The 21,696-nt window shown below is 34.6% G+C and overlaps 2 protein-coding genes across 5 annotated transcripts; one reads left to right on the forward strand and one right to left on the reverse strand.

Annotated features, from left to right (window-relative positions):
* Positions 1-951: 951 nt before the first annotated feature.
* Positions 952-8,408, reverse strand: LOC113504438 (isocitrate dehydrogenase [NADP] cytoplasmic). 3 transcript variants are annotated; one of them, XM_026886716.1, is made up of 2 exons: positions 8,239-8,408; positions 952-2,347 (listed from the first exon to the last, which is right to left on the reverse strand). In XM_026886716.1, the coding sequence occupies exons 1-2, from the start codon at positions 8,335-8,337 to the stop codon at positions 1,112-1,114; spliced, it is 1,335 nt and encodes a 444-aa protein (XP_026742517.1). In that variant the 5' UTR covers positions 8,338-8,408; the 3' UTR covers positions 952-1,111. The 3 variants fall into 3 exon arrangements, with proteins under 3 accessions (XP_026742517.1, XP_026742519.1, XP_026742518.1); XM_026886718.1 differs by lacking the exon at positions 8,239-8,408 and adding an exon at positions 5,018-5,114; XM_026886717.1 differs by lacking the exon at positions 8,239-8,408 and adding an exon at positions 4,730-4,906.
* LOC113504437 lies at positions 5,703-14,947 on the forward strand. 2 transcript variants are annotated; one of them, XM_026886713.1, is made up of 9 exons: positions 5,703-6,247; positions 6,557-6,760; positions 6,977-7,045; positions 7,351-7,506; positions 7,653-7,853; positions 9,032-9,172; positions 9,264-10,010; positions 10,112-10,401; positions 10,769-14,947. In XM_026886713.1, the coding sequence occupies exons 1-9, from the start codon at positions 6,107-6,109 to the stop codon at positions 11,415-11,417; spliced, it is 2,598 nt and encodes an 865-aa protein (XP_026742514.1). In that variant the 5' UTR covers positions 5,703-6,106; the 3' UTR covers positions 11,418-14,947. The 2 variants fall into 2 exon arrangements, with proteins under 2 accessions (XP_026742514.1, XP_026742516.1); XM_026886715.1 differs by having other exon boundaries at positions 7,351-7,491.
* Positions 14,948-21,696: the final 6,749 nt, after the last annotated feature.

Genomic DNA, 21,696 nt, shown 5'->3' on the forward strand with positions numbered 1-21,696 from the left:
CAAAAATACCCCAAGATTAAAAAAAACATTGTTGCTTGGCAAATCAAAGCCGATACGCATCGTATTATAATAGAGCTGCCTTATCGATAAGATAAGAAAAACCCACAATCGTGAACATTTCAGCTATAAATGGATATTCATAAACATTTAATGGCCCGTCAAACATCTTGTAATAACGCATAATGCTTATTTAAATTGTAATCCGAATCATGTTAACTTTATCTTAATTCAAATAACACGACTTAATCGCCATCTATGTATAAATGATAGAACTAAATGATTGGTTACAACGCGGCAACGTCCGATGTTCAACAATTCAATGTTTCATAGTTGTGTTATTACTTCACATCGCTCGTTGGCGCTAGTGATTTGTCCATTTAGATTTATTGGACGTCCTTGAATGGTGTTAATAGACTGCTTAACCCCGTCGTATTTTTCCGCAGATGTTATTAACATCTCCGTGTCAATTTTCCTTTTATGTAAATAAAATATTAGAATAAAGTACTTACATATAGCTATCGCTACTGTGGTTACATCTTTTTAGATTAGATGAGATAATGATGATGTGAATGGACTGTCGTTTGCCATATTATTCGCAGATAACTGGACGGATCAAGGATTGGTGTTGATTCAATTGACTAAACGAATTCAATGCTTAGGTATGTATTGAACGTGTGTTGTTATTTCTAACACAAGCATACTACAAACCAACGTTATGGGCAAAGTATGTATGGTTATCTCACAAGTTTGCCTTGACTTGTTTGTTGACATTCAAGAGCTGTAATTTTAATCGAGTCTACTTTTATTTTCTTACTACTTGATATTTGTTTTTCAACAATCTCTCATACCGAAACCTATGTCACAACGCAAATCAAATCCATTGTTTTCGGTTCTCATTTACAATTATAATTAAAACAGCCATGACTGGGTAAAACCCGAAAGAAAACAAAATTAATTGAAAAATGCATTTATTACAATAAATTAGAATGATAGCTATAAATTAGGTTTAAATAAAATACCCTCATTCCCTTGTGACATGTTATAAATTCATACGTAAATATTGATTGGTAAGAAATGTTCACAGGTTACAAAACTTTTTTTCTGAGGGTAGTCATTTACCCAAACTCTTCTTTAGATTTTCAGCGAGCTTGTTGATGAACTCGAAGGTTTCGTAGTAGTCCTCCCTCTTGACGTTTTTCAAGCCCTTAATGCAAACAGCAAGATCCTTGGTCATAATGCCCGATTCGATTGTGTCAATGCAGACCTTTTCTAAAGTCTCAGCGAAGTTGCGTAGTTCAGTGTTGTTATCTAACTTGGCACGGTGCAGAAGACCCCTGGTCCATGCAAAGATTGAAGCAATGGGGTTGGTGGATGTCTCCTTTCCTTGCTGGTAGAACCTGAAATGCCTTGTTACAGTACCGTGAGCGGCTTCAGCCTCTACGGTCTTGCCGTCAGGGCAAATGAGAACGGATGTCATGAGACCAAGGGAACCGTAGCCCTGGGCGACTGAGTCTGACTGAACGTCTCCGTCGTAGTTTTTGCACGCCCAAACGAATCCACCCTCTGACTTCATTGAGTAGGCCACCATGTCGTCAATCAACCTGTGCTCGTACCAAATACCAGCGGCCTCGAACGGCTTTTTGTATTCCTTGTCATAAAGTTCTTGGAAGATGTCCTTGAAGCGTCCGTCGTATTTTTTCAGGATAGTGTTCTTGGTGCTGAGGTAAAGTGGGTATTTCCTGTCAAGGGCAAACTTGAACGAAGAGTGAGCGAAGTCGATGATGGAGGCATCAGTGTTGAACATACCAAGAGCGATACCAGCACCCTTGTACTCATTGACAACGTGCCTAATTGGTTCTCCAGATGGAGGAGTCCAGATAAGCTCAAGTTTGCCAGCGCCAGGTACTATGAAGTCAGTGGCTTTGTACTGGTCAGCATGAGCGTGACGGCCGATGATAATAGGCTTTTCCCAATTAGTTACGAGACGAGGAATGTTTTTGCAAATAATGGCTTCCCTGAAGACAGTACCGCCAAGAATGTTACGGATGGTACCATTAGGACTCTTCCACATTTTCTTCAGTTTGAATTCTTCTACTCTTTTCTCGTCAGGAGTGATGGTCGCGCATTTGATACCGACGTTGTACTTCTTGATTGCCTCAGCACATTCAATTGTCACCTGATCGTCAGTCTTATCACGGTTTTCCATACCAAGATCATAAACGTGCAGCTCGATGTCCAAGAAGGGCAATATGAGCTTGTCCTTGATGAGATCCCAGATAATCCTGGTCATCTCATCACCAAGGATGTCAACAACGGGTCCAACCTTGATCTTCGACATTTTGATTTTCTGAAACCAAAGAATTATACTTGCTAAATTATGTTTATTAATACAGACATTAACTGTCATTACCACACAAGAAATTACGTATTGTGATAATTAACATTAATGTTTTATTTATAGGAACGGTAGGCCGACGACTTCTAACTTTTGGTAGAGTAATTTTAAAAAGCAAATACGATAACCATGTTCTCAACGTACTCGACGGAACTCGAGAGGAAATAAGTAAACATTATAAATATTATGCATGCAAAGTAATATAATAACCTTGAGACACGCTTATTTGCTTTATTCAACAAGAAAAATAAATTTGAATAGTTACAAAGATGGTAGCAACTTGAACTGTAGGTCTCTATTCAATGAATAATACGACAATCGTTTGTATTCAATTTATTAATTAGAGGAAAAGAATACGTTAATAAACTTTAAGTATTATCGAAATAGCTACTGTATAAAACCATTGCTGTTAATATCATTACATAACATTGATCACAATGCTCAGAGATTCTGAACAACAGTTTCCTCCATTTTCATAATTAATATTTAACAACTAGGCAATAACTCATTTTTATTATACATTGAAGGCCTTTAGCCTCCTTTCATTTTACTACATAACATATCTGTTTGTAAAATACACTATTTATAAATGATAAGACATTGGTAGGTACCTAAATTAATGCTACTGCGAATAATACTCAACAGGATTGTAATAATTAAGTCACTGATAATTATTGTTTGGATCAAACAATAACATTACAGATGAGATCATAATACTTTGAACATATATTGCAATATGAAGTTATCAATTTTATGCTTGTGTGTACTTAAATCATGTGCGTATAAGGCTGATGAAATTGTGATAATAAACTCTTCATTAAGAGCTATAATTTTAGGATAAGTGAACAACAAAGTTTCTTAAATTCAGTTTGGTATTAATTTTAACAAACATTTGTTCCTGAATTATGTTATGTAAACTAATTTATCTTAGTTCAATACCCCTGCTAAAACAAAAAAAAATGATAAACTGTGTAACACCAATTAAATAAAAACAAAACAAGTTTAGTTGGTATCAGTAAATAGGCACTAATATAATAATATTGTTTTGTTGTGACCTCAAGGAATGTTTAGAAGTAAGTAAATAAATAAACAATGTCTACAACAGTGTACAGATGTTTGGTTTACAATAAAAGTTATGTGAGTGTAGGGTTTTTCCTAGTGGAAATATTTAAACAAGAATTGTAATCAGCACATATTTTGCACAATGCTAATTTGTTAAGCCTATGTAGTTCAATTAATCTAATCATTCATAAACCATTTGCTCTTGCTTTGCAGAGGTATTTTTTTTTTTAAATATAATTTATGGTCACAATGATGTAGCAGTTAATCACTAAAATGTTATGAAATTTGTAATCTTATCTGGTTATCAATATAGTATGATACAAAACATGTTCAAACCAAGTTTATATAATAATGTGAATGTCTGAATAAAAGATTATTCCAAATTATATTAAATAGCACATTCTGCAAACAAATGATAAGTAATCTCTCATTTTATGAAACTATTTTTATATTAACTCAAAGGCAATTTATTTATATTTAATATATTCTAATGTTAAATCAATAGTTAAATTATATTTTTAAAAGTTCCACTATTCTTATACATATAACAGTACCTACAAATTAGCTTAAAAATAAAAATATATTCATGGAATGCAAATGAATCTACAATATAAAGTATTGAATTAGAACAATTAGGTTGCAGGGGAGCTTTGATTAAAGTTGTTACAAATCTATATCTAATCTACAAAGTAATTATATTATCTTTAAATCTAATATTCACGAATCATGGAATTTGTAAAGAACCTGTAATATAAAATTGTTGAAAAATAAAAAAGACACTTTCTGGGTCGAGTGAAAGTTATTTTTATTGTACATGCAACTGATAACTGTACCTAAATACATTTCAATCAAATGTCTATTAGAAAGAAGAGTTCTGTTGGTTATGAACTAGGTATATTCAACATCACAGGGCAGAGAATATTATACCTACCTATCTATTGCTTAATATACCAAAAGGTAATAAGTCTGCATAGGATACAAGTTTTAAGGAAATAGAGAACTCATTGTTCTAATTCAAATACCAAACTTGAAAATTTCTGTTTCATAAAACTGTATTATTCTGGAACTTAAAACACTGTGCTTAAGATGAATTCCGAAATCTCTTGAACAAGTTCGTGGCAAAGCCAAGAGCAAAGTCCAAGAGGCTTAAGTAGACGAATAATTACTATTTGATGAAAATAAATTTAAGAAATTCACGAAATCGATATCAGCTATCATGGAGAATCTTATATAAAATTACGAAGTGATAGTAATATAGACGTATTGTCTTACCTATCAAAATTCCGTTTTATCGATAACGTAGATAACTAGCACCCGTCGTACTTCAACAACTCTACAAGCCGGACTGATGCGATGTAGCCCTCCTGCTGCTAGCTTGGCCGACTATATCAATATCAGTTGCCTACTTGTCATCTTTGCATGAGTTCGTAAATTTAACCGATATAATGACTCGAGCGATATCTTATCAATCATAGCCTTCATCAGTTTTGTACATTTCTACTTCAGGTATAATAACAAAAGCGTAAATAACATACATTAAGTAATTTATCAATTACATACCGTATAAAATTGCACAGGTAGACAAATGTATTGCTGACGACGCAAACCGTGTCAAATTCGACAGCGACAGTACAGTAGCGGCACTTGCCAGTTCGAAATAGGTACCGAAATAACCCGATTTTGAGTATTTTTGAGCGACGGCTACTACTTTTGTCTCTATCTAAATGAAATAAGGCTAACGAAAAGACAGAAACTATAGCAATTTTAGTTAAAGAGGAAAAATCTATTTTGGCCCCAAAGTAACCAGAAGATTTGGCAGAAAATTTGCTCGACCTTCGATCGTTTGGAAGGGGCCTAATTGCACATAATTTAATGCCACTGCTGCACAGGCATAGCTCCTGGGCTCATAAGTGATAAGACCGCGCTGAGGCCTGAGCGCCGTTCGTACATGTTCTGCTCGCAAGGTATGCCTCGCGACGTCTTAAGATAATCTGGAAACGCGAGGCTAGCGAAATAGAACGACAATAAGACGACTATCTACAAGAAAAAATCGCCTTGCAAGCCAGAAAGTACCTTTATCCCGTCCGAGAAGCACTTTGCCGACCAAGGCAATTCGGCCTTAACGATTTCTAATCACCAGGGACGACGGCACCGGGCAATTAGATCGGAATTTGTTGAGACAGCATGATTTTTGAAATAAACCTTTTTATCCAGTCATAACTGGGGTACAAATAATTATTAGCAAGAAATATATATTAATTAGGAACATAAAGAGAAAAACAATGGCAAGCTTTGATGCGAATATTATACAATTAAAATTAACTCAAAAATATTAACATGCAATTTTTTTGGAATGATTATTCTTTATTTATTTAATTTTATCTTTTGTCAGTAAATAACATTCTTACATTAACTTGCAACACTGCATTGTAAATAACGCCCTGTCGTCTTTGCCCGCCTCTCCTCTCCCACAGCCCCATCCCTCCCGTCCCAACCCTCTCCCAGCCCAAAATTATCCCTAGAAAAGATCTTATGAGAAACAAAAGATAGAAGCCAAGGTGTAGGATAGTAATTGTTGTTCAAGCTGTGAGTGAAGTGGCTGCTGGTAGTATGAAAATCCTACAGAACAGTATTTGACAGGAATTCGAAATGGTGGTTCAAAAGAATTGGAATAATATAGAGGTGTCGCCGCAGAATCCTGTTACCGAAGGTCCCTCAAGTACGTGGGGCTTTCAAACACCTGCCAAAGCAACTATCGTCCGTTCTAACACCCCCAGCAATATGCAAGCCGTAAGTGTCTTTCAATTAATTAACAATCTCAGTGACCATGAAAGTGGTTAGTCGTTAAATCAATTAGTAAATACACAATATGAGCAGGTAATTTAGCTATTTCCAAAACACTTGATTTGAAATGTAAGAGGTATACATATAAGCTTTGTTGTTTTTATTTGACTAGCTGTTTTAACATACATTAGAGGTTTGTTTTTATTGGGTGTTGCAAATATGTAAACAATTGAAAAATTGGCGTGTACAAGTAGAGTTCTAATTGGAGTAATTCATTCTTTTTTTTAACTTGTTTTATGTCATTTTCAATTTCAGAAACAGCCAGTTACGAGACAAATTGCTATAAATACTTTAGCAGCTATGCACCGAAGGTTCAGTCTACCTGGACCAGTGCAGCCACATTCTAGACCTATTGCGGAATTCAGAGCAAGTGCTAATAAATCACTGGATATGTTGCGACAAACAATACAGTCAGCGGTCACAAGAGAAATTGATCAAGTTATCAAGAAGTATTTGGAAGTGAGTGTTCACAGATAATAAATTATATTGTAACATTTATTTATTAATATTGCATATTATCTGACATGTGTTTCACAAGATGATTGATTACTCTTAGTTAATTAATACATTATATTTAACTGTCATTATGTTTACATGAATTAAACTTTAATCAATCAAGTTTGTGTATAGCTGTGTGCTAAGTGTATAGTCAATTAATTTATGCCTTGTTTTCAGAAATTCTTTGTACCTGCTGTTAACAACATAAGACTGAATTTGGGAGATGAATCTGTTAGTGAAGATCAGGTAATTATTTATTTTAAAATAATATATTATTGTATTTGTTTCACATTTTTGTAGAAATTTACTTAATTTAGAGGTTTCTGCTTACATACTATGAATTTTGGTATCAGATGAGGCAGTTCAGCAATGATATGTTCAAGCTCTGTGCTAATCTGGCCAAAATGTGTGTTATAATTTCTTAAACATAACCAAGCACAACCAAATACTTTAAACAGCTTTCTAAACATATATTTTTTTAAATAATAAAATTACACAATATGCTTTACAAGTGAGTAAGATAGACAATATAGATTTATATTTGTCCACAGGTACGAGCTGTCTGCCGGGCCATGTTAGATGCTACTCGATTGCTTTACACCACCCCTCCTCGACCAGCACAGTCACCATTTGATAATAGTGACTCGGAATCCAATAACAGCACTGACTCCAAACTTGTTAAGCAAAGTGTTGTGAGTTTTATAAAAGTATGAATCATTATTATTTCTCTTTATTTACAGCTTTTGATTTTGAAATAACTGAAATTAACATGTGTTAATATTTACTTTGACATAATTGCTTAGATATCTAGCATTCTCTTTCAACTCACTTCTACTAACAATGCTCTATACAGTTACAGACTCCATCACAAAAGAGGAAGGATTCCGACAATGATATTGATTTGACGAAGCGCAAGAAAATAAAGCAGGAAGATGGAACAGACAGTGCGTCATCCTCACCATTACCTTCTCCGGCCATCAGAGACCCTGAGAAATGGAATCCAGCAAGGTTAAATCAGGAGACACTGTTCATCATGGGCTCTCATGCTCATAAAGTAAGTAATCATTATCTGTATATCCTGTGGTAGTGATAAAATTTGCTGATTTACCTACTGCTTGATTTGCCATATATTAAACCACATTTTAAAAAATATTGCATGTTGTACGCGCATTACCCCAATCAGCATTATTTGTAAGTGAAAAAATATCAATTGTGCTAAAATATACCTATCAGCTAAAACCGCATTTTTTCGCGGTTGGTCGAGTCGTTTTCTACTAGTAGGGTGTTTAAACGCGTAAATGTACTTAAATAGATCCAACTTTATTCGGATTCAGTAACTCGATTTTCAAAGTGTATTTGTGTCTAATTTTTTTTATATCTCGCGTACACGGGTTTATAATATTTCATATGAATTCTGCATTATTATGAAAATAACTTACCCCGGTATGGTGCGAGCTAAGTTTGGAGCAAACTGAACTGTGTTGTCGTACTAACGACTTCATAACAGTGGTTGTAATAAATATATAGCTGATGTGCATTGCGAAATTAGTTAAAAAATAAAATGTGGATACTAGCTTGTGAACCCATGGTCTGGTTTTAGAAATTTAATAAATAGAGAATTGACAGAGACATGATAACTTTCAAGTAAATAAAAATAAATGTCAAAATAGACAAGCAAAATGAAAGAACGTACTCTTGTCTCTTAACATTCTGCGGAATTTCTTTCGTCAAATGTAATGCTAAATCTGTGTGCCTATCCTATCCTATGCGCGTCGGCTGTAAGTGAAAAGAAACAATTTTCTGTCTTGTGACATTTGATAGTATTTTCGTTGATCCAAAGAGAATGTAATTCACTACGTTGTTGATCTCTCGCTGTATCATAAACTGTCACAAGTATTTACGAAACCTGCTCATGAGTATCATTCTCTTACCAATTTTGAACAATTTACAACTGATTTAATTGGCAAAGGCAACTATCGACTGATTTCTCTAGACTTTTCTGCTCTGGATTCTGGATCTGTCTCTTTCTCCTGGAATCACGTATTACCCAGTGGGGTCTCGAGCACAATTTTTTAAAGTGAGACTTGCGTTTATGAAAGAGTTTCGCCGTTCTAACGGAGTGTATTGCGATGTCTCTCGTCCACAAATATCCTTCAGGGCACTATCCATATAAAGCACAGGGTGAACAAGTAAATTGTAGAAGAATGCTGAAATTTTGTATTTTTGTTTCAGGTGTTGGGATTGGGAAATTCACGTGGACGCTTGTATACAAGACACGCTGGTCTTCTTAGATATCCAGCTGACTCGGCTGATAAGGAATGGATTGCTAGTCACAACTTGGTTAATGCTGTGGGTGGGAAAACTTACATAATGGTGATTATTATTATTACTTCTATGTCGGATGGTGAAAGAACAGTTTATATGCAGTTTGTACAGTTTAAATATATATTGATTAATGTTCTAGGTTTTGGAAGACATTGAAGAGCTTGCTAATAGTGAAGCATACAGACACAGTTCATTACCAATGCTTGGGGAACTGACAGGGTTCAAGGTACCTCTGTTTATGTTGAGGAAGATAAAGGCTTATGTCCTCAAAAGAGCTCTAAGCGGCGAGTTGAGTAACGCTAACAGTCCCCAACCATCCACAAGCAATATCCAAGAAGAAGATAAATACAAAATTGAGGATATCAAAGTTGAACCAAATCACGACAATTTTGATAGTAACAGTTTCGATGCCAGTCAGTATATAGGGAATGGTGAAAACAGCAGAGATTTCTCAGATGTTCCAATGATGAAGGAAGATACAGATTTTGCTGATATCAAAGTTGAGGACATGGATGATATGAAGGTAGGCGGCATCAAAGTCGAAGATTTGGACGAAATCAAGATGGAAGAAATGAAAGACGAAGATGTGGATTTGAATGAAATCAAATGCGAGAACATTGATGATATTAATGTTGAAGGAATTAAAGTTGAAGATATAAAGTTAGAGAGTGACGACTTTGCCCTTTGTAAATCAGAAGATGTTCAGAACCATCTAGTTGACGGTCTATTGGAGTCCGATATAGAGTTTTTGAGCAGAAATTTGGGAAATATTGAGAGTGATGCAGATGCTAGAAAAACTATTGAGAAGTTAACCGGCGCTAATCCTGATACGATCACATTGGTTGGTGATGAGTTTGACTTGGGTACAACCTTGAACACAAGCAATGTAAGTATTTGTTTAACCACTGGGATAAAGAAAATTAATATTATCATTCGTTTTTGAGCTTGCCTTGACGTTAACTAACAATAATCCCTTCTTTTCTACAGTTTACAGTAAACCAAACGAAATGCATCACAGTGGCCTCAACTACAAGTGGTATGGTACACAGCGTGCCAGTAGCCCACTTGCCGTCACCGCGTATCACGGGCAGTACGGTTCACTACTACACGAGCGCGCCGCCCGTGTCGCAAGCGCCGCAGTCGTCGCTCGCGTCGCAAGTGTCGCAAACGTCGCACGCCGCGCCCGTGTCGCACGCGTCGCGTACACTGCACCATCTACCGCAAGCTACTGTCACTATACAGAACATACCGGGGACTACGTCGCAGCTTATTCGAGGGTCAGTTTTATTGTATTTCCTTCCGTTTTGTTTGATTTCAAACTTTGTTTTAAAGAAGCCATTTTAATCCTATATGTTTTTTTATGGTGGCAATATGACAACATGTAAACATGGAAGTCACTATAATGTAGTATAGTCACACTAAGTATTAATAATGAATAACATAAGTCACACTGTGTGGTCAAACTTATCATCTTATCTTAATTGTGGTCAATGTATAGTACTTATTTCCCCTATGACGATAAATTTATCTATGTCCTTACGCTGTGGTATTTTGTGTTGTATCAAACACGTAGACGTAACTTTATAATATTTTTGAATTAATCTAAGCTTGTCATGATAATAATATTAAATTCCTTTTTTGCAGAATACCAATCAATACAAAATCTGGTACCTTCAGCACCGTCATGTCTCAAGGCACTGCGAGCACTATCATCGGTTTCGGGACTCGCACTTCCAACGCGACGATAATCGGTACTCCTCAATACGTCAACGTAAGCTCCAAGTCTTTCCCCACCGGGAACATTCTCCACAACGCCATCGTATCCCGAAACATCATCAATAGAAGCAATATCCCCGCTTCGAGCGCGACATTCAACGTGACAGCAGTCAGACCCATCCTACACACGTCAACCCCCAAGATAAGTACAGTTGTCACAACTAGTTCAAGTGATTTCGATACTATCTCAACAACCAAAGATATGATAGACAATGCCTGTAACTCATCGGTGATGTTAAAGAAGGTTTTGACTCTAGGTAGTGCGGGGGCTACCAAGTCGTTCATGATGCATAATACGCAGAAGGTTTTGTCGACAGGGTTCGCCAATGGGGTGACCGCCCCGCCGAATGTGACTATCGTTAGTTCAGGGAACACTGTTACTATGATGAATAATAATAACGGGCATTCTACTTCCAACATAGTAAGCGCTGCGTCTGGTAATTTAAGCGCTACTCATGCTACGCTATCAGCTCTGTTAGCGTCTAACGCTGAAAACGCACAACAGAGCAAGAAATAATCAAATTCCAGGTCTCATTCCATATTAGTCCATTACTCCATCGATCTCATAATCCTAGGCAAATATTCTCCTGTATTACTTATTCAAATGTTTATCTTATAAGGCTCTTGGTATACGAGGCAACGCTAGTCTTTCATTCTCCGAGTAATTACAGGCCTGCAAACTCGTAGAGTATGTAGACCTGTGCCTTTTTTGGAAAGTCATCGGGTATAGAATACTTGAGTTGTCTTGTATATATAGGGTTTCTGTATTCGTCTCCTAACTTCCTTATTGTTGTTAATTATTAATTAGAACATAAGTTAAAAAACAATATTGCAGTAGATATGCAGTAGTTAATATATTAATGTGAGTCTATCCATTATATATACTACTCATGCATATACCAAAACTTATACTGCGTTTAGGCTAGTCCTAGATTACTTTGACTATGCATCTTAGGCCTAGTGCACACAGCCTGTATCAGCAATATATTTAAAGTTTAATTCATGGATGATACTAAAAAAAGTATGTGAACTTAGAAAAGTAAACAGTTTTGCAGTCTGCTTTATATTCTTGCTTATATGGGCTTTTATGCACTGGCCAGATGCAGTCAACAAAACATGTATTGAAAACTGTCCATTAGTAGTTTCGTAAAGGTATGCCAATGTAAATTTGTGTGGCTACCGATCCCTAGTTTAATAATATTTTAGCATAATTATCATACATTCATAGAGATTAAATAATATAAAGAAATAATAATATAATTATATTATAATCTACCTCTTATGTTACCTATATTGTAGTATGGTTAACTTTATCAAGGTTGTGTTTCGCTTAGAGTACAAATTGGGAATTAGGGACTGCATGTTATCAGTATTACTTGCCGACAAATTATAATATCTTTAATAATAATGTGTATTCACAAAAATGAAAAGCGTAAATCGTTAAGTTGCTCGCTTTTGCAGGCGATGTTTGCCAACATCAGCCGCTGAATTAAAAAATAGCAAATATTTGATTAGTAGTTGTATACTTAAAAGTAAAAAATATATCTCAGCATTGTATTGTTATAATCTATATGAGTCTAACAGTAATTGATAACCAAAGTATTTACAGATTCGATATAAAAACTCTTTCGCTAGAATGACTATTAATTAATATTAAAATAGAATGTATGTTAGCATGTTTAATCCAGCTATTAAAAACTGTTGTTTACTGAAATTACCTAAGCATAGCGAGTATTGTCTGTTTTCAACTGTTTTACATGAAATCAGTTGCTTGAAAGTCTAATTAATTAAATAAGATAAGTTCTAGAGCCAAACAATATGATCTTTTAAAGTATAATTTATCATTTACAACTGAAGCTATATGACTGATTGAAACAAGGTTCATGAAAATATTTTTACACACTTTTCTCATATATAATAAGCAAGTCTATTTTTTATATTTCTATAATTTATTTTTTTATGAAGGGGTTTTATCATGTAACTTAGGTTATTTATTCATTTGTTTCATGGATTGTAAATATGAATAATTCTAGAAAACGTTTTAAAAATCTTGTAGCATAGTTCTAGGCATAATTTAAAGTTTTTAAGGTAAGTCTTTATGAAAATGTTAAGGAATTTTTTTGATGTTTCGCTTTTTTGTTTAATTGTTCACTCATTGTGCCAAATGTCGTTTTATAATTCTAGACTGTTGCTTTGGTTAAGTTTTTCGCTTGTTGTTTATTGCGATCTTAAAATATAATTAAATCAGGATTGGATACCAAATCTTCATAAAATGAAGTGAAGGCGCGCGCACCGCGTATCAGGGAGGATTGAGAGTCGATCTCTCGCAGTCCCGATGCCTCTCGTTTCCTATGATCTGTATTAACTCTATTATATTGTACTTAAAAAAAAGATTTTTTACTAAGGAAGGCCTTGATTCATACTCGATCCACACTTGACTCATTGAAACAGCATTTTGTTGTAAGTAACGAAAATTGTGTAGTGTCCAATCCCTGATGCATGATTTTACTTTTTGTATTAGCTATTGTTATAAATATTTGTGCTAAATATGCTTTTTACTGAAGGTTTTTGTTTAAAATATTCTTGTAATGTAGTTTCGAATTTCGAATACTTGTTGATTACTAAAATACTTGGCAATTAAAACTTTGGATCTACGTTTTATTTTGGTTTGAGCTAATAATATTTATATTTATTAAGTGAATTTGCGTGTATGTGAACAATACTAAATGCTAATTGCAATAATAATTTGTTATTGAAATCATCGATTGAGATTAACGATCAGTCATTTTACTAAGCTTTATATTAATTATTTTTTTGAGTGGCAATACGTATATTTTGCTAGCTTTTAGCGGCTATTTCGGCTTTAATGATTATTTTTCTTTGCAATATTTTTGTTCGCTTTTGTGCAATGTTATATTTGTTTATTTTTTTTAATTTAGCCCTTTTGCTTCGTGTTGCAATATTTATTTATTGAGCTACGGCTTTTTATTGTTTATGCCAGCTTCATAAGCTTGTATGCAATTATAATAGTTTTTTTTAATTAACGATTTTGTTGAAGATAGAAAGCTCCGCATATTGCTGACAGACCTGACCTTCTTAATTCTACTTTTGACGATAATATGACGTCATTTCAGATTGTCCAATACGAGAAGATTCCGGTCTGTTAGCAATTCTCGAGAGTCATAATTTAGAATTTAGATAAATAAGTTATTAAAGTTGAACTATGTTTGTAATTTATTGGATACCTGTTGTTCAAATGTGATCCGAAAGTGATTATTTCATAGTACTGTGTTGTGAAATGGCTGTGTTTTTACTTCAGTGATATATTTTCGAATAAGCCTCTAGATTTCGACTCAATTCTATTTTCTTGTCAATGAATACGATAATTAAATTTAATGGTCTTAGTATTGTTAGGGAAATTTCTCGCACATACTAGGTGTAAAGAATAGGAGTGAAAGTTTTCAAACTGTTTCCAACAATTTAACCAAGAAAGCTATAAAATAAGAGAAAATAAATGTTCTTGCCGTACAAAATTATAATCATCAAATAATCGAAATTTAGCAAGAAGGCCTGCAATTGACTATTGTAACAGATTTACAAATGTATAAAATATATTTTTTTTTTAATTTTCACACAAACAATATCTCTTAAAAGCGCCTTACGACGAGTGACGTTCGCGCATACAGGGTTTATTTTCAATGACCAGCCCCGTTTGTATCTATGACTTTATGGCTTTCTGCAGTTGGAGAATTTAAAATATTTTCACGTATATTCTCTACACTTTGTATAGTAGATGTATTCACCTAGTTGGTACTACTTGGTACATTTTCCGATATGATTGTTGTGGCTGTGTTTTTTCCTATGTATTCGTTGTACTGTCGTGTTAAAAGGTTGTTATGCGATATGCAGTGATCGTTTTAGTGAAATATTTTGATCTCTAGCATACGATAGGTGTAGTATATAGAAATGTATTACTGTTGTATGTGGGTTTGTGTCCTATTTCATGAGGTTTTAAAATTTCTTGAATATACTTGAATGAATGAATAATTTGTATTTTACTTTGTTTCAAAAAATAATTTAAATTTCGTGTTATAAAATTGCTTTTAGACAATTTATTAATGTAATGGTAATTTCCAACTAAATTACCGGACGTCTGGAAAAACTAATGGCACCTTTATAGGTATACATATGTGACTCGTATAAAAAGTTTATTACATTGACAACGAAAGGCTTTGCACTTAGCAGTTACAAGGAAAACTAAGGCCTTAAGATATTATTGTTCTCATGGCCAGTAAATAAAAATATAACCAAATAGGTGGAGCTTTCAACTTCAAACTTGAAAGTCGTTATGAAACCGAAGTTCAAACAAACAATTAATTGTTATCGAAACTTAAGTAACGAGTTAATTAACACATTCAAAGTTACGTTCACTTCGTTGATTATATAATAATAACACAAAAAGAGTTTTATTAAAAAGTAATTTAATTATTGAAACAAAGATAAAAAAACTTTTGATTTGTTAACGCCACTTTAGCTGTTGTTTTTTATTACGATAACTAACTTGGTTAGGTAACGAACAATAAAAAATAAATGTGAGTTTAGCGACAGCAGAACTTAACTATGTGTAATTATTGGAACTATATAGCTTCTTCATAGCTGGATAGTATAACTCTAAAATTACAGACAGTCAGTCGTTTTACCCTTTAGCTAGTGAACTCACTTTTACACCATTCTAACAAACTGTTTAACAATATACCCCCAAAATGTCACACAATTATGTACCAATATATAGTTAAGAGCCTTACGGTCCAACCGTGCACGAAAGACCGGGTCGGCTTTGCGGTTCTAAGCATGGATTTAAATGCAGCAAAGTACCAATGTAAATTTTTCAAACTTATGTAATTTCTTATTTAATCTAAGACACTAATGACAAACGGTGAAGGAAAATATCGTGAGGGAACCTGGATTCCAAATAGTGATCTGGAATCACCAACGCAGTGAGCTAGCATGGTGATCAATGCTCAAAATCTTCTCTATACGGGAAGAGGCCTGTGCCCAGCAGTGGGGCGTATATGGGCTGGTATTATTATTCATCTTTACTGATATAGAATTTATCTTCGTTACCGGTAGTAATTCTAATCTTATCAATATGTTAAGAGAATAGGGTGTGCGAATATAATCCGGTAAAACGTTCCTATCTATACTATCTTGAGATAGTCCATATGCTATTATGGTATCTATCCGATTGAGATGACCTATAAAACAAATAGATAATTTAATAAACAATGTTACCTACTCAAATAATTTTCCTGTCGCTAAAGTATATTTTAGATGCTTTTTTTTATAAGTTCGTAAGCATTCCGTATTTCTATACATCTTTAATTTTTAAGTTTTCAATCAAAATTGGATCTGCGTAACAAAACATAGCTGTATTCCTTATTAAATGATGCAACGGTTAACTCACGCTTATTCGCAGTGCTAGCGTAGGTAAGGGCCACCGACACCCCGGCCGAAAATATTGTGGCGCCCACTTAAGGGAAGCAATATCAAGTGTTAGTTTTTTGCTGAAACCAAGTAAAATTTCATAAAATTTCCTTTAGCGTTACGTTTGGCGGTGGAATAAGCCTAAGCAATCGTAAGCGTAAGCACCGTGTGGTCACCACAAACCCTCAAAACATCCATCTAAAAAAATCTCAATAAAAAATGTGCATATGCACAGAGCGTAGAGCACAGTTCTGAGGGTTTGCACCAGGAGAGGCAAGAGACTCCAACTTCAGACCTTGCCACCCCCCAGAATTAGTCGCCCTGAGCCATTGCCCCATCACGCCCCCCCCCTAACGCCGGCACATCTATTACAAAGCTGGCTGCCGGGCTAGCGGGATTGTCTCCAAGGTTTAAAAGGGCCCTTGGACAAACATTAAAAAAGAAGGAATATTCGTGGGTTTTAGTCAGCAAAAATCTACGACTATCTTTCGCTCAAGCTAAAACGGACATTTTCCCATACGGAATAAAGAATATTAAAAAGGAATTATATAAAATTCTCATGTCATGGTGTCACGGTTTACGAAATTGACTTCTATCGACTCTACCGATTCTCATTTTTTGTTGTTGTGGATATTCGGTAGGTCTGAGAATCGGACAACATTTATTTTTCATACCCGTAAGATTTTTTCTTTCATTTATATTGTTTTTTGTGCAACATGGAAAACAACAACGTTTGCTGGGTCAGGTATATATATAAATATAACTCCTCAATACAGAACCTATGTCGTTATATTAAATTATTAAATTTCTTACTTAAAAATAAAACTTTTTCATGTCATGTATGGCGGCTTTCATTAAGAGCAAGTTGTTCCGAATTGTTGATTTCGTAGAGGACGTGACGTCGTCATAACATGCAACAGGATTTTACAAGTCACGTTGTAAAAGTAAATTTTCTTTTTTGAAGACGAATATTTACGAGTCCCATTAAGAAATTAAGGAATTAAAAAGCGTCTTTTTAAATCTTTTTTATCTCCATACTTTTTTGCGTTACCAAATATTCAATCCCGCTTCATACCAAACGCTACCCCAAAAAGTTCTTTTTAACGAACAAAACTATTACGTTTAATTTCGAATTTAAAATTATTAAATGATGTAACGGTTTATTCACGTGTATTTATCGAACTGGACGGTCAACTCGCGATCCCGCCGCGTCTGCTCATGATTAAGGACTCCGGTTCCGAAACTAGTCGCGGTTGGGTCCGAAACTAGCGGGTTACCCCGGTAAATACGCGTGAGTCATACATCATTTAAAAATGAATTATTCTCACGATAGTTACTATCAAAAAAGAATTTAAAATTGTTGTTTTACAGTCATACTTAGAACAGTATAACTACATGTTGAAAGCAGTGAAACTGTTGCGTCTGTTTTATTTTTTCTTAACTTGACTAAGCTAAGAGCCTTATTGTGAACTGCTGTAAATGCTTAGTTTATCTCTGATAATCTTACAATTTAACCATATTTGGAGTGGACTGCTATAAAACCAAGCCTCATCTTAATATGACGAATTGTGAATAGGCTACCAGTATGGCAAAATTGAACAATGACTGGTCAAAATTTGTGGCTGATAGGTATCTAATTTTATCTGCAAATATAAATCGATTGCTCCAATATTCCAATAAGCTTTAGTATGTTGCTATCATGATGATTCGTGTTTTTCTAAAACATGAAGCCTCGATCGATATTTATTTTCTTCATTGAGATATTAAGCTTTGTCTACTAGTTTTTTAAACCCTATGTAAGATCAAACCAATATCTTCCCTTTTCTTGAAACATGTCTCTACCGCAATTTCTGGCCACAATCTGAAAAAAACACCACAGCTTTGCCGCGACGATCTTAGATCGATTTTTCTTTGTCCAGCGTCCAATGAAACAATATCGCCAGACTATAATTCGATTTTTAATTCCCCTTCATTTTATTTCTAGCCTACCATTTGCTCTCAATTACGAATTCAGACAGAGCTGGCTGCTCTATTCGTAGATGGGGTCAGGAGTCACGAATTTAGCCAGAGTATTGATCAGAAACGAAATATATTTTAAGCACTGAACCGAGTTCCGAAGAATGGTAGATGCAATATGTAGGAGTGGATTGAAAATACGAAAGGTTTATGTAACCTAACACTCTACAAAGATACATTTAATTTTTGAAGAACAGTGGATGGATAAGTAATTTGTGCATGTGATGTTATATGCATGGAGTAGTAGAAGATTATTATTAAAAATAACTTATTTGATATAATATCCTATTCTTTACGCCACTATTCAAGCACATTAAAAATATGTTAAAAAAAGAAAATTCTTAAATGGCGCCTAACAAAAAAAGTATAGCATGACGTTTTTAAACGAAACTTTTTTGTTGCAGACACATTCCCACAAAGGCTTATATATAACTTATATGCATATTTTAGTTATTTATCAAAACTTATGGCATAGCAAACTAGAAACAGTAATTAACGAAGCAATTAAATCTAGATAATAATAGATAGCCGAACAATGTGATATGAAGCCTGAATTCCCGACGCCGCTGGAAACGTCGGGAACTGGGTTGCACTATTCTTAGTTGCGGCCAGCTCGCCATTTCAGGCTTAGTATTGATTGAAAATGAATTATATTTTCAGTATTGCAGCATCTGCCATCATAAATACTTTTGTGCATCTCGGAGCTCGCTTATATAATTTTACTAGCTGACCTAGCAAACGTTGTTTTCCTAATAAATTATTTCTAGGCTCTATTTAAAAAAAATCGTCCAAAAAATAAAACATTTTTTTAGTGTGAGCAGCCCTTAACACTTAGGGGTATGAAAAATAGATGTTATGTACTGGTTGAGAATGCCTCATACTTGGTGATAGAGAGATATCATCTATAGAATAAAATAAACCCTACGTTGTCATTATCTTGACGTATCAAACAATCATAGTCTGGCAAATAAACTAGTTCCATTTCTATTTATAGTTTCTTATCGTTATCTGATCTTCACAGGAAAATCTTATATCTAACCGACCCAATATCGAAGAATACTCTAAAATAGAAATTTTTAATAAAATTGTGAAACACGGTGTTTGTCATGAATCAATTCAAATGCTGAAGATATATTCGTTTTTATTTCAACTGCATTAGTTCTACTCGCGACCCTGCCATCGCGCCAGTTCACGATCAGGGACTCGTCGGGCAGATCTGAGACTATTTGGGTGATCCCGATAAGTATGCAAGACTAAACTGTTATCAAATACTTAAATATAAATCCTCCTCACGGAAGTGATAAATACTACTAAATATATTTATCCAGCTCACTATGTCCCATTTCTAGGCGAAAGCCTCCTTTTAAACCTTCTACAATTCTCTATCCTGGGCCTATTTAACTCTTTTTCAGACTTAGTTGGATCTGCGGTCTATGTCATAAATCGGAAAATTTGTGGCGTTTAATTTACTTAAAAATAAAATTTAGTTCATATTACCTACTACTAGGTTCGGGCCTAACGGTGACGGCTGGTTTGCGAGTTCAACAGAAACTAGTCGGGCGGTCCCGATAAACACTAGTGAAACCGTTATTTAATTAAACTCCCATTAGAGCAGTATTAGAACCCAACGTCACATACAAGGGCTGACCACACATGGCGCTGGAGCATAGACGAGTTGAATTAGCTACAGAAAGTACAGACCAACGAAATCCACAGGAAATATAGGATAGGCTATAATTAGTTGCAGCCCGATTCTCAGTTTAAGCCCCAGTATTGATTGGAAACGGATCTTATTTTTAAACTGCCGCATCCACCAGTACAGATGCAGTTCAGTATCTATTTGAGTATTTTGTAATCGATAGGAATGGTGCATGAAGGTGGTGTATATCTCGTATTTCAGATTGAAGATTTATTATTAAGTGTTCTTTGTTGTTTGATATTCTAAGTACTGAAGTTTAGATACTTAACTTAATAAATGCCTAACCTTTTAAAAGTCTGCTTTATTATGGAAATGACATTTTTTTTAAACGACACTCGACACACTTTACAGTAAGGAGCTTAATTAACTCTTGTGTCACAGGGGGTTTGCAAACATACAAATCACATGCACAATGACACACAGACTCAAAACAAGCATTCGTGGATCACACAAATGCCGTTCTACGCGGAGATCGAACCCGCGACACGACGCGCACAGTGGGTTTAGCATGGTTACCTCAACCACTCGGCTATCCGTGCAGTCAATTATAAAATTACTGGCTGAAAGCATATTTTGAAATGATGTTATGTTCGGTATTACACCCAATAGTTTTATGTATGTATTTTTTTCATATACCCTACATTTCTTTTACATTTTATGTTATTACAATAAAATAGAAAATTAACTGTTAATTAACTGTAACTAATGTAATTGGTTAAGATGATTAATTATTAGGGTTTCAAATTTAATTACGTGAAACTTTTTTCCCAATGTATATACACGGTGATTTTTTAGTCGTCTTACAAAAGCAGCCCAGTTCATGTATCCAATGACTAGAAAACGTTCATGTTAAAAAAATAGGTATTTATGAGATTTGAATAAATTTAAAATGCAATTTTTATTCAATATTATGATTCAAGTCGTAGTTTTTTAGAAACACAGCTCTGTTGCGAGCGCGGTCCGAGCCTTGTATCAATGGCGAGGGGCGCAGGCGGCGGCGTTTTTATCATTTTTAAGAGTATATTTCAGATTTCTCTTGTTTAATTTTTCTTCGTACTTATTATCTTAGTTGATGATAAAAGAATAATAATCGCGCCTAGGGGTATTTTACGTCGGATACATGAACTGGGCTACATTTGTAAGACGACTAAAAAATCACCGTGTATAAAGAAAAATCTACCTAAAGAAATGTGAAGTTATTCGTCTGTTCGTTACTTATTTTAGAAACAAGTGTAGCAACAAATAGATTTTACATTTTTGATCTCAATACGGCTATTTCCAATTGTATCTGAAAAGTAATCTGAACACGCGAGCCAGGGGCAAAATGGCGGGACTCAACTGTTTATCGGGTCTCTAGTGTTCGTAACATCGGATTTTAAACCTTTCTATACGTTTTTGAGTTTTATTTTTATACTTCTTAACAAGACCTAAAACTCTTATGGTATCAACAACTTGTTATGTTTAATTATATCAAAAATATTTGCTGTTTTTCATATTGGGATACATAGTGGTTGTTAAAGAGATCTGAAATATATATTTTTTCCTAATCGCATCTGCTTTAAGTAGGTAATACTTGATTTCCTTGATCTTTTTTAAA

This window comes from Trichoplusia ni, chromosome 22, assembly GCF_003590095.1.
Source record: "Trichoplusia ni isolate ovarian cell line Hi5 chromosome 22, tn1, whole genome shotgun sequence".
In the NCBI taxonomy this organism is placed as follows: Eukaryota; Metazoa; Arthropoda; class Insecta; order Lepidoptera; family Noctuidae; genus Trichoplusia; species Trichoplusia ni.

Bases quoted from the DNA above. Each gene is read 5' to 3' on its own strand.
- LOC113504437 (XM_026886713.1), top strand. From the start codon at position 6,107: ATGGTGGTTCAAAAGAATTGGAATAATATAGAGGTGTCGCCGCAGAAT. The intron at 7,854-9,031 runs GTAAGTAATCAT...TTTTTGTTTCAG, and splicing joins TGGGCTCTCATGCTCATAAA to GTGTTGGGATTGGGAAATTC. The intron at 9,173-9,263 runs GTGATTATTATT...TTAATGTTCTAG, and splicing joins GTGGGAAAACTTACATAATG to GTTTTGGAAGACATTGAAGA.
- LOC113504438 (XM_026886716.1), bottom strand. From the start codon at position 8,337: ATGCACATCAGCTATATATTTATTACAACCACTGTTATGAAGTCGTTA. The intron at 2,348-8,238 runs GTAAGTTATTTT...CTTTGGTTTCAG, and splicing joins TTAGCTCGCACCATACCGGG to AAAATCAAAATGTCGAAGAT.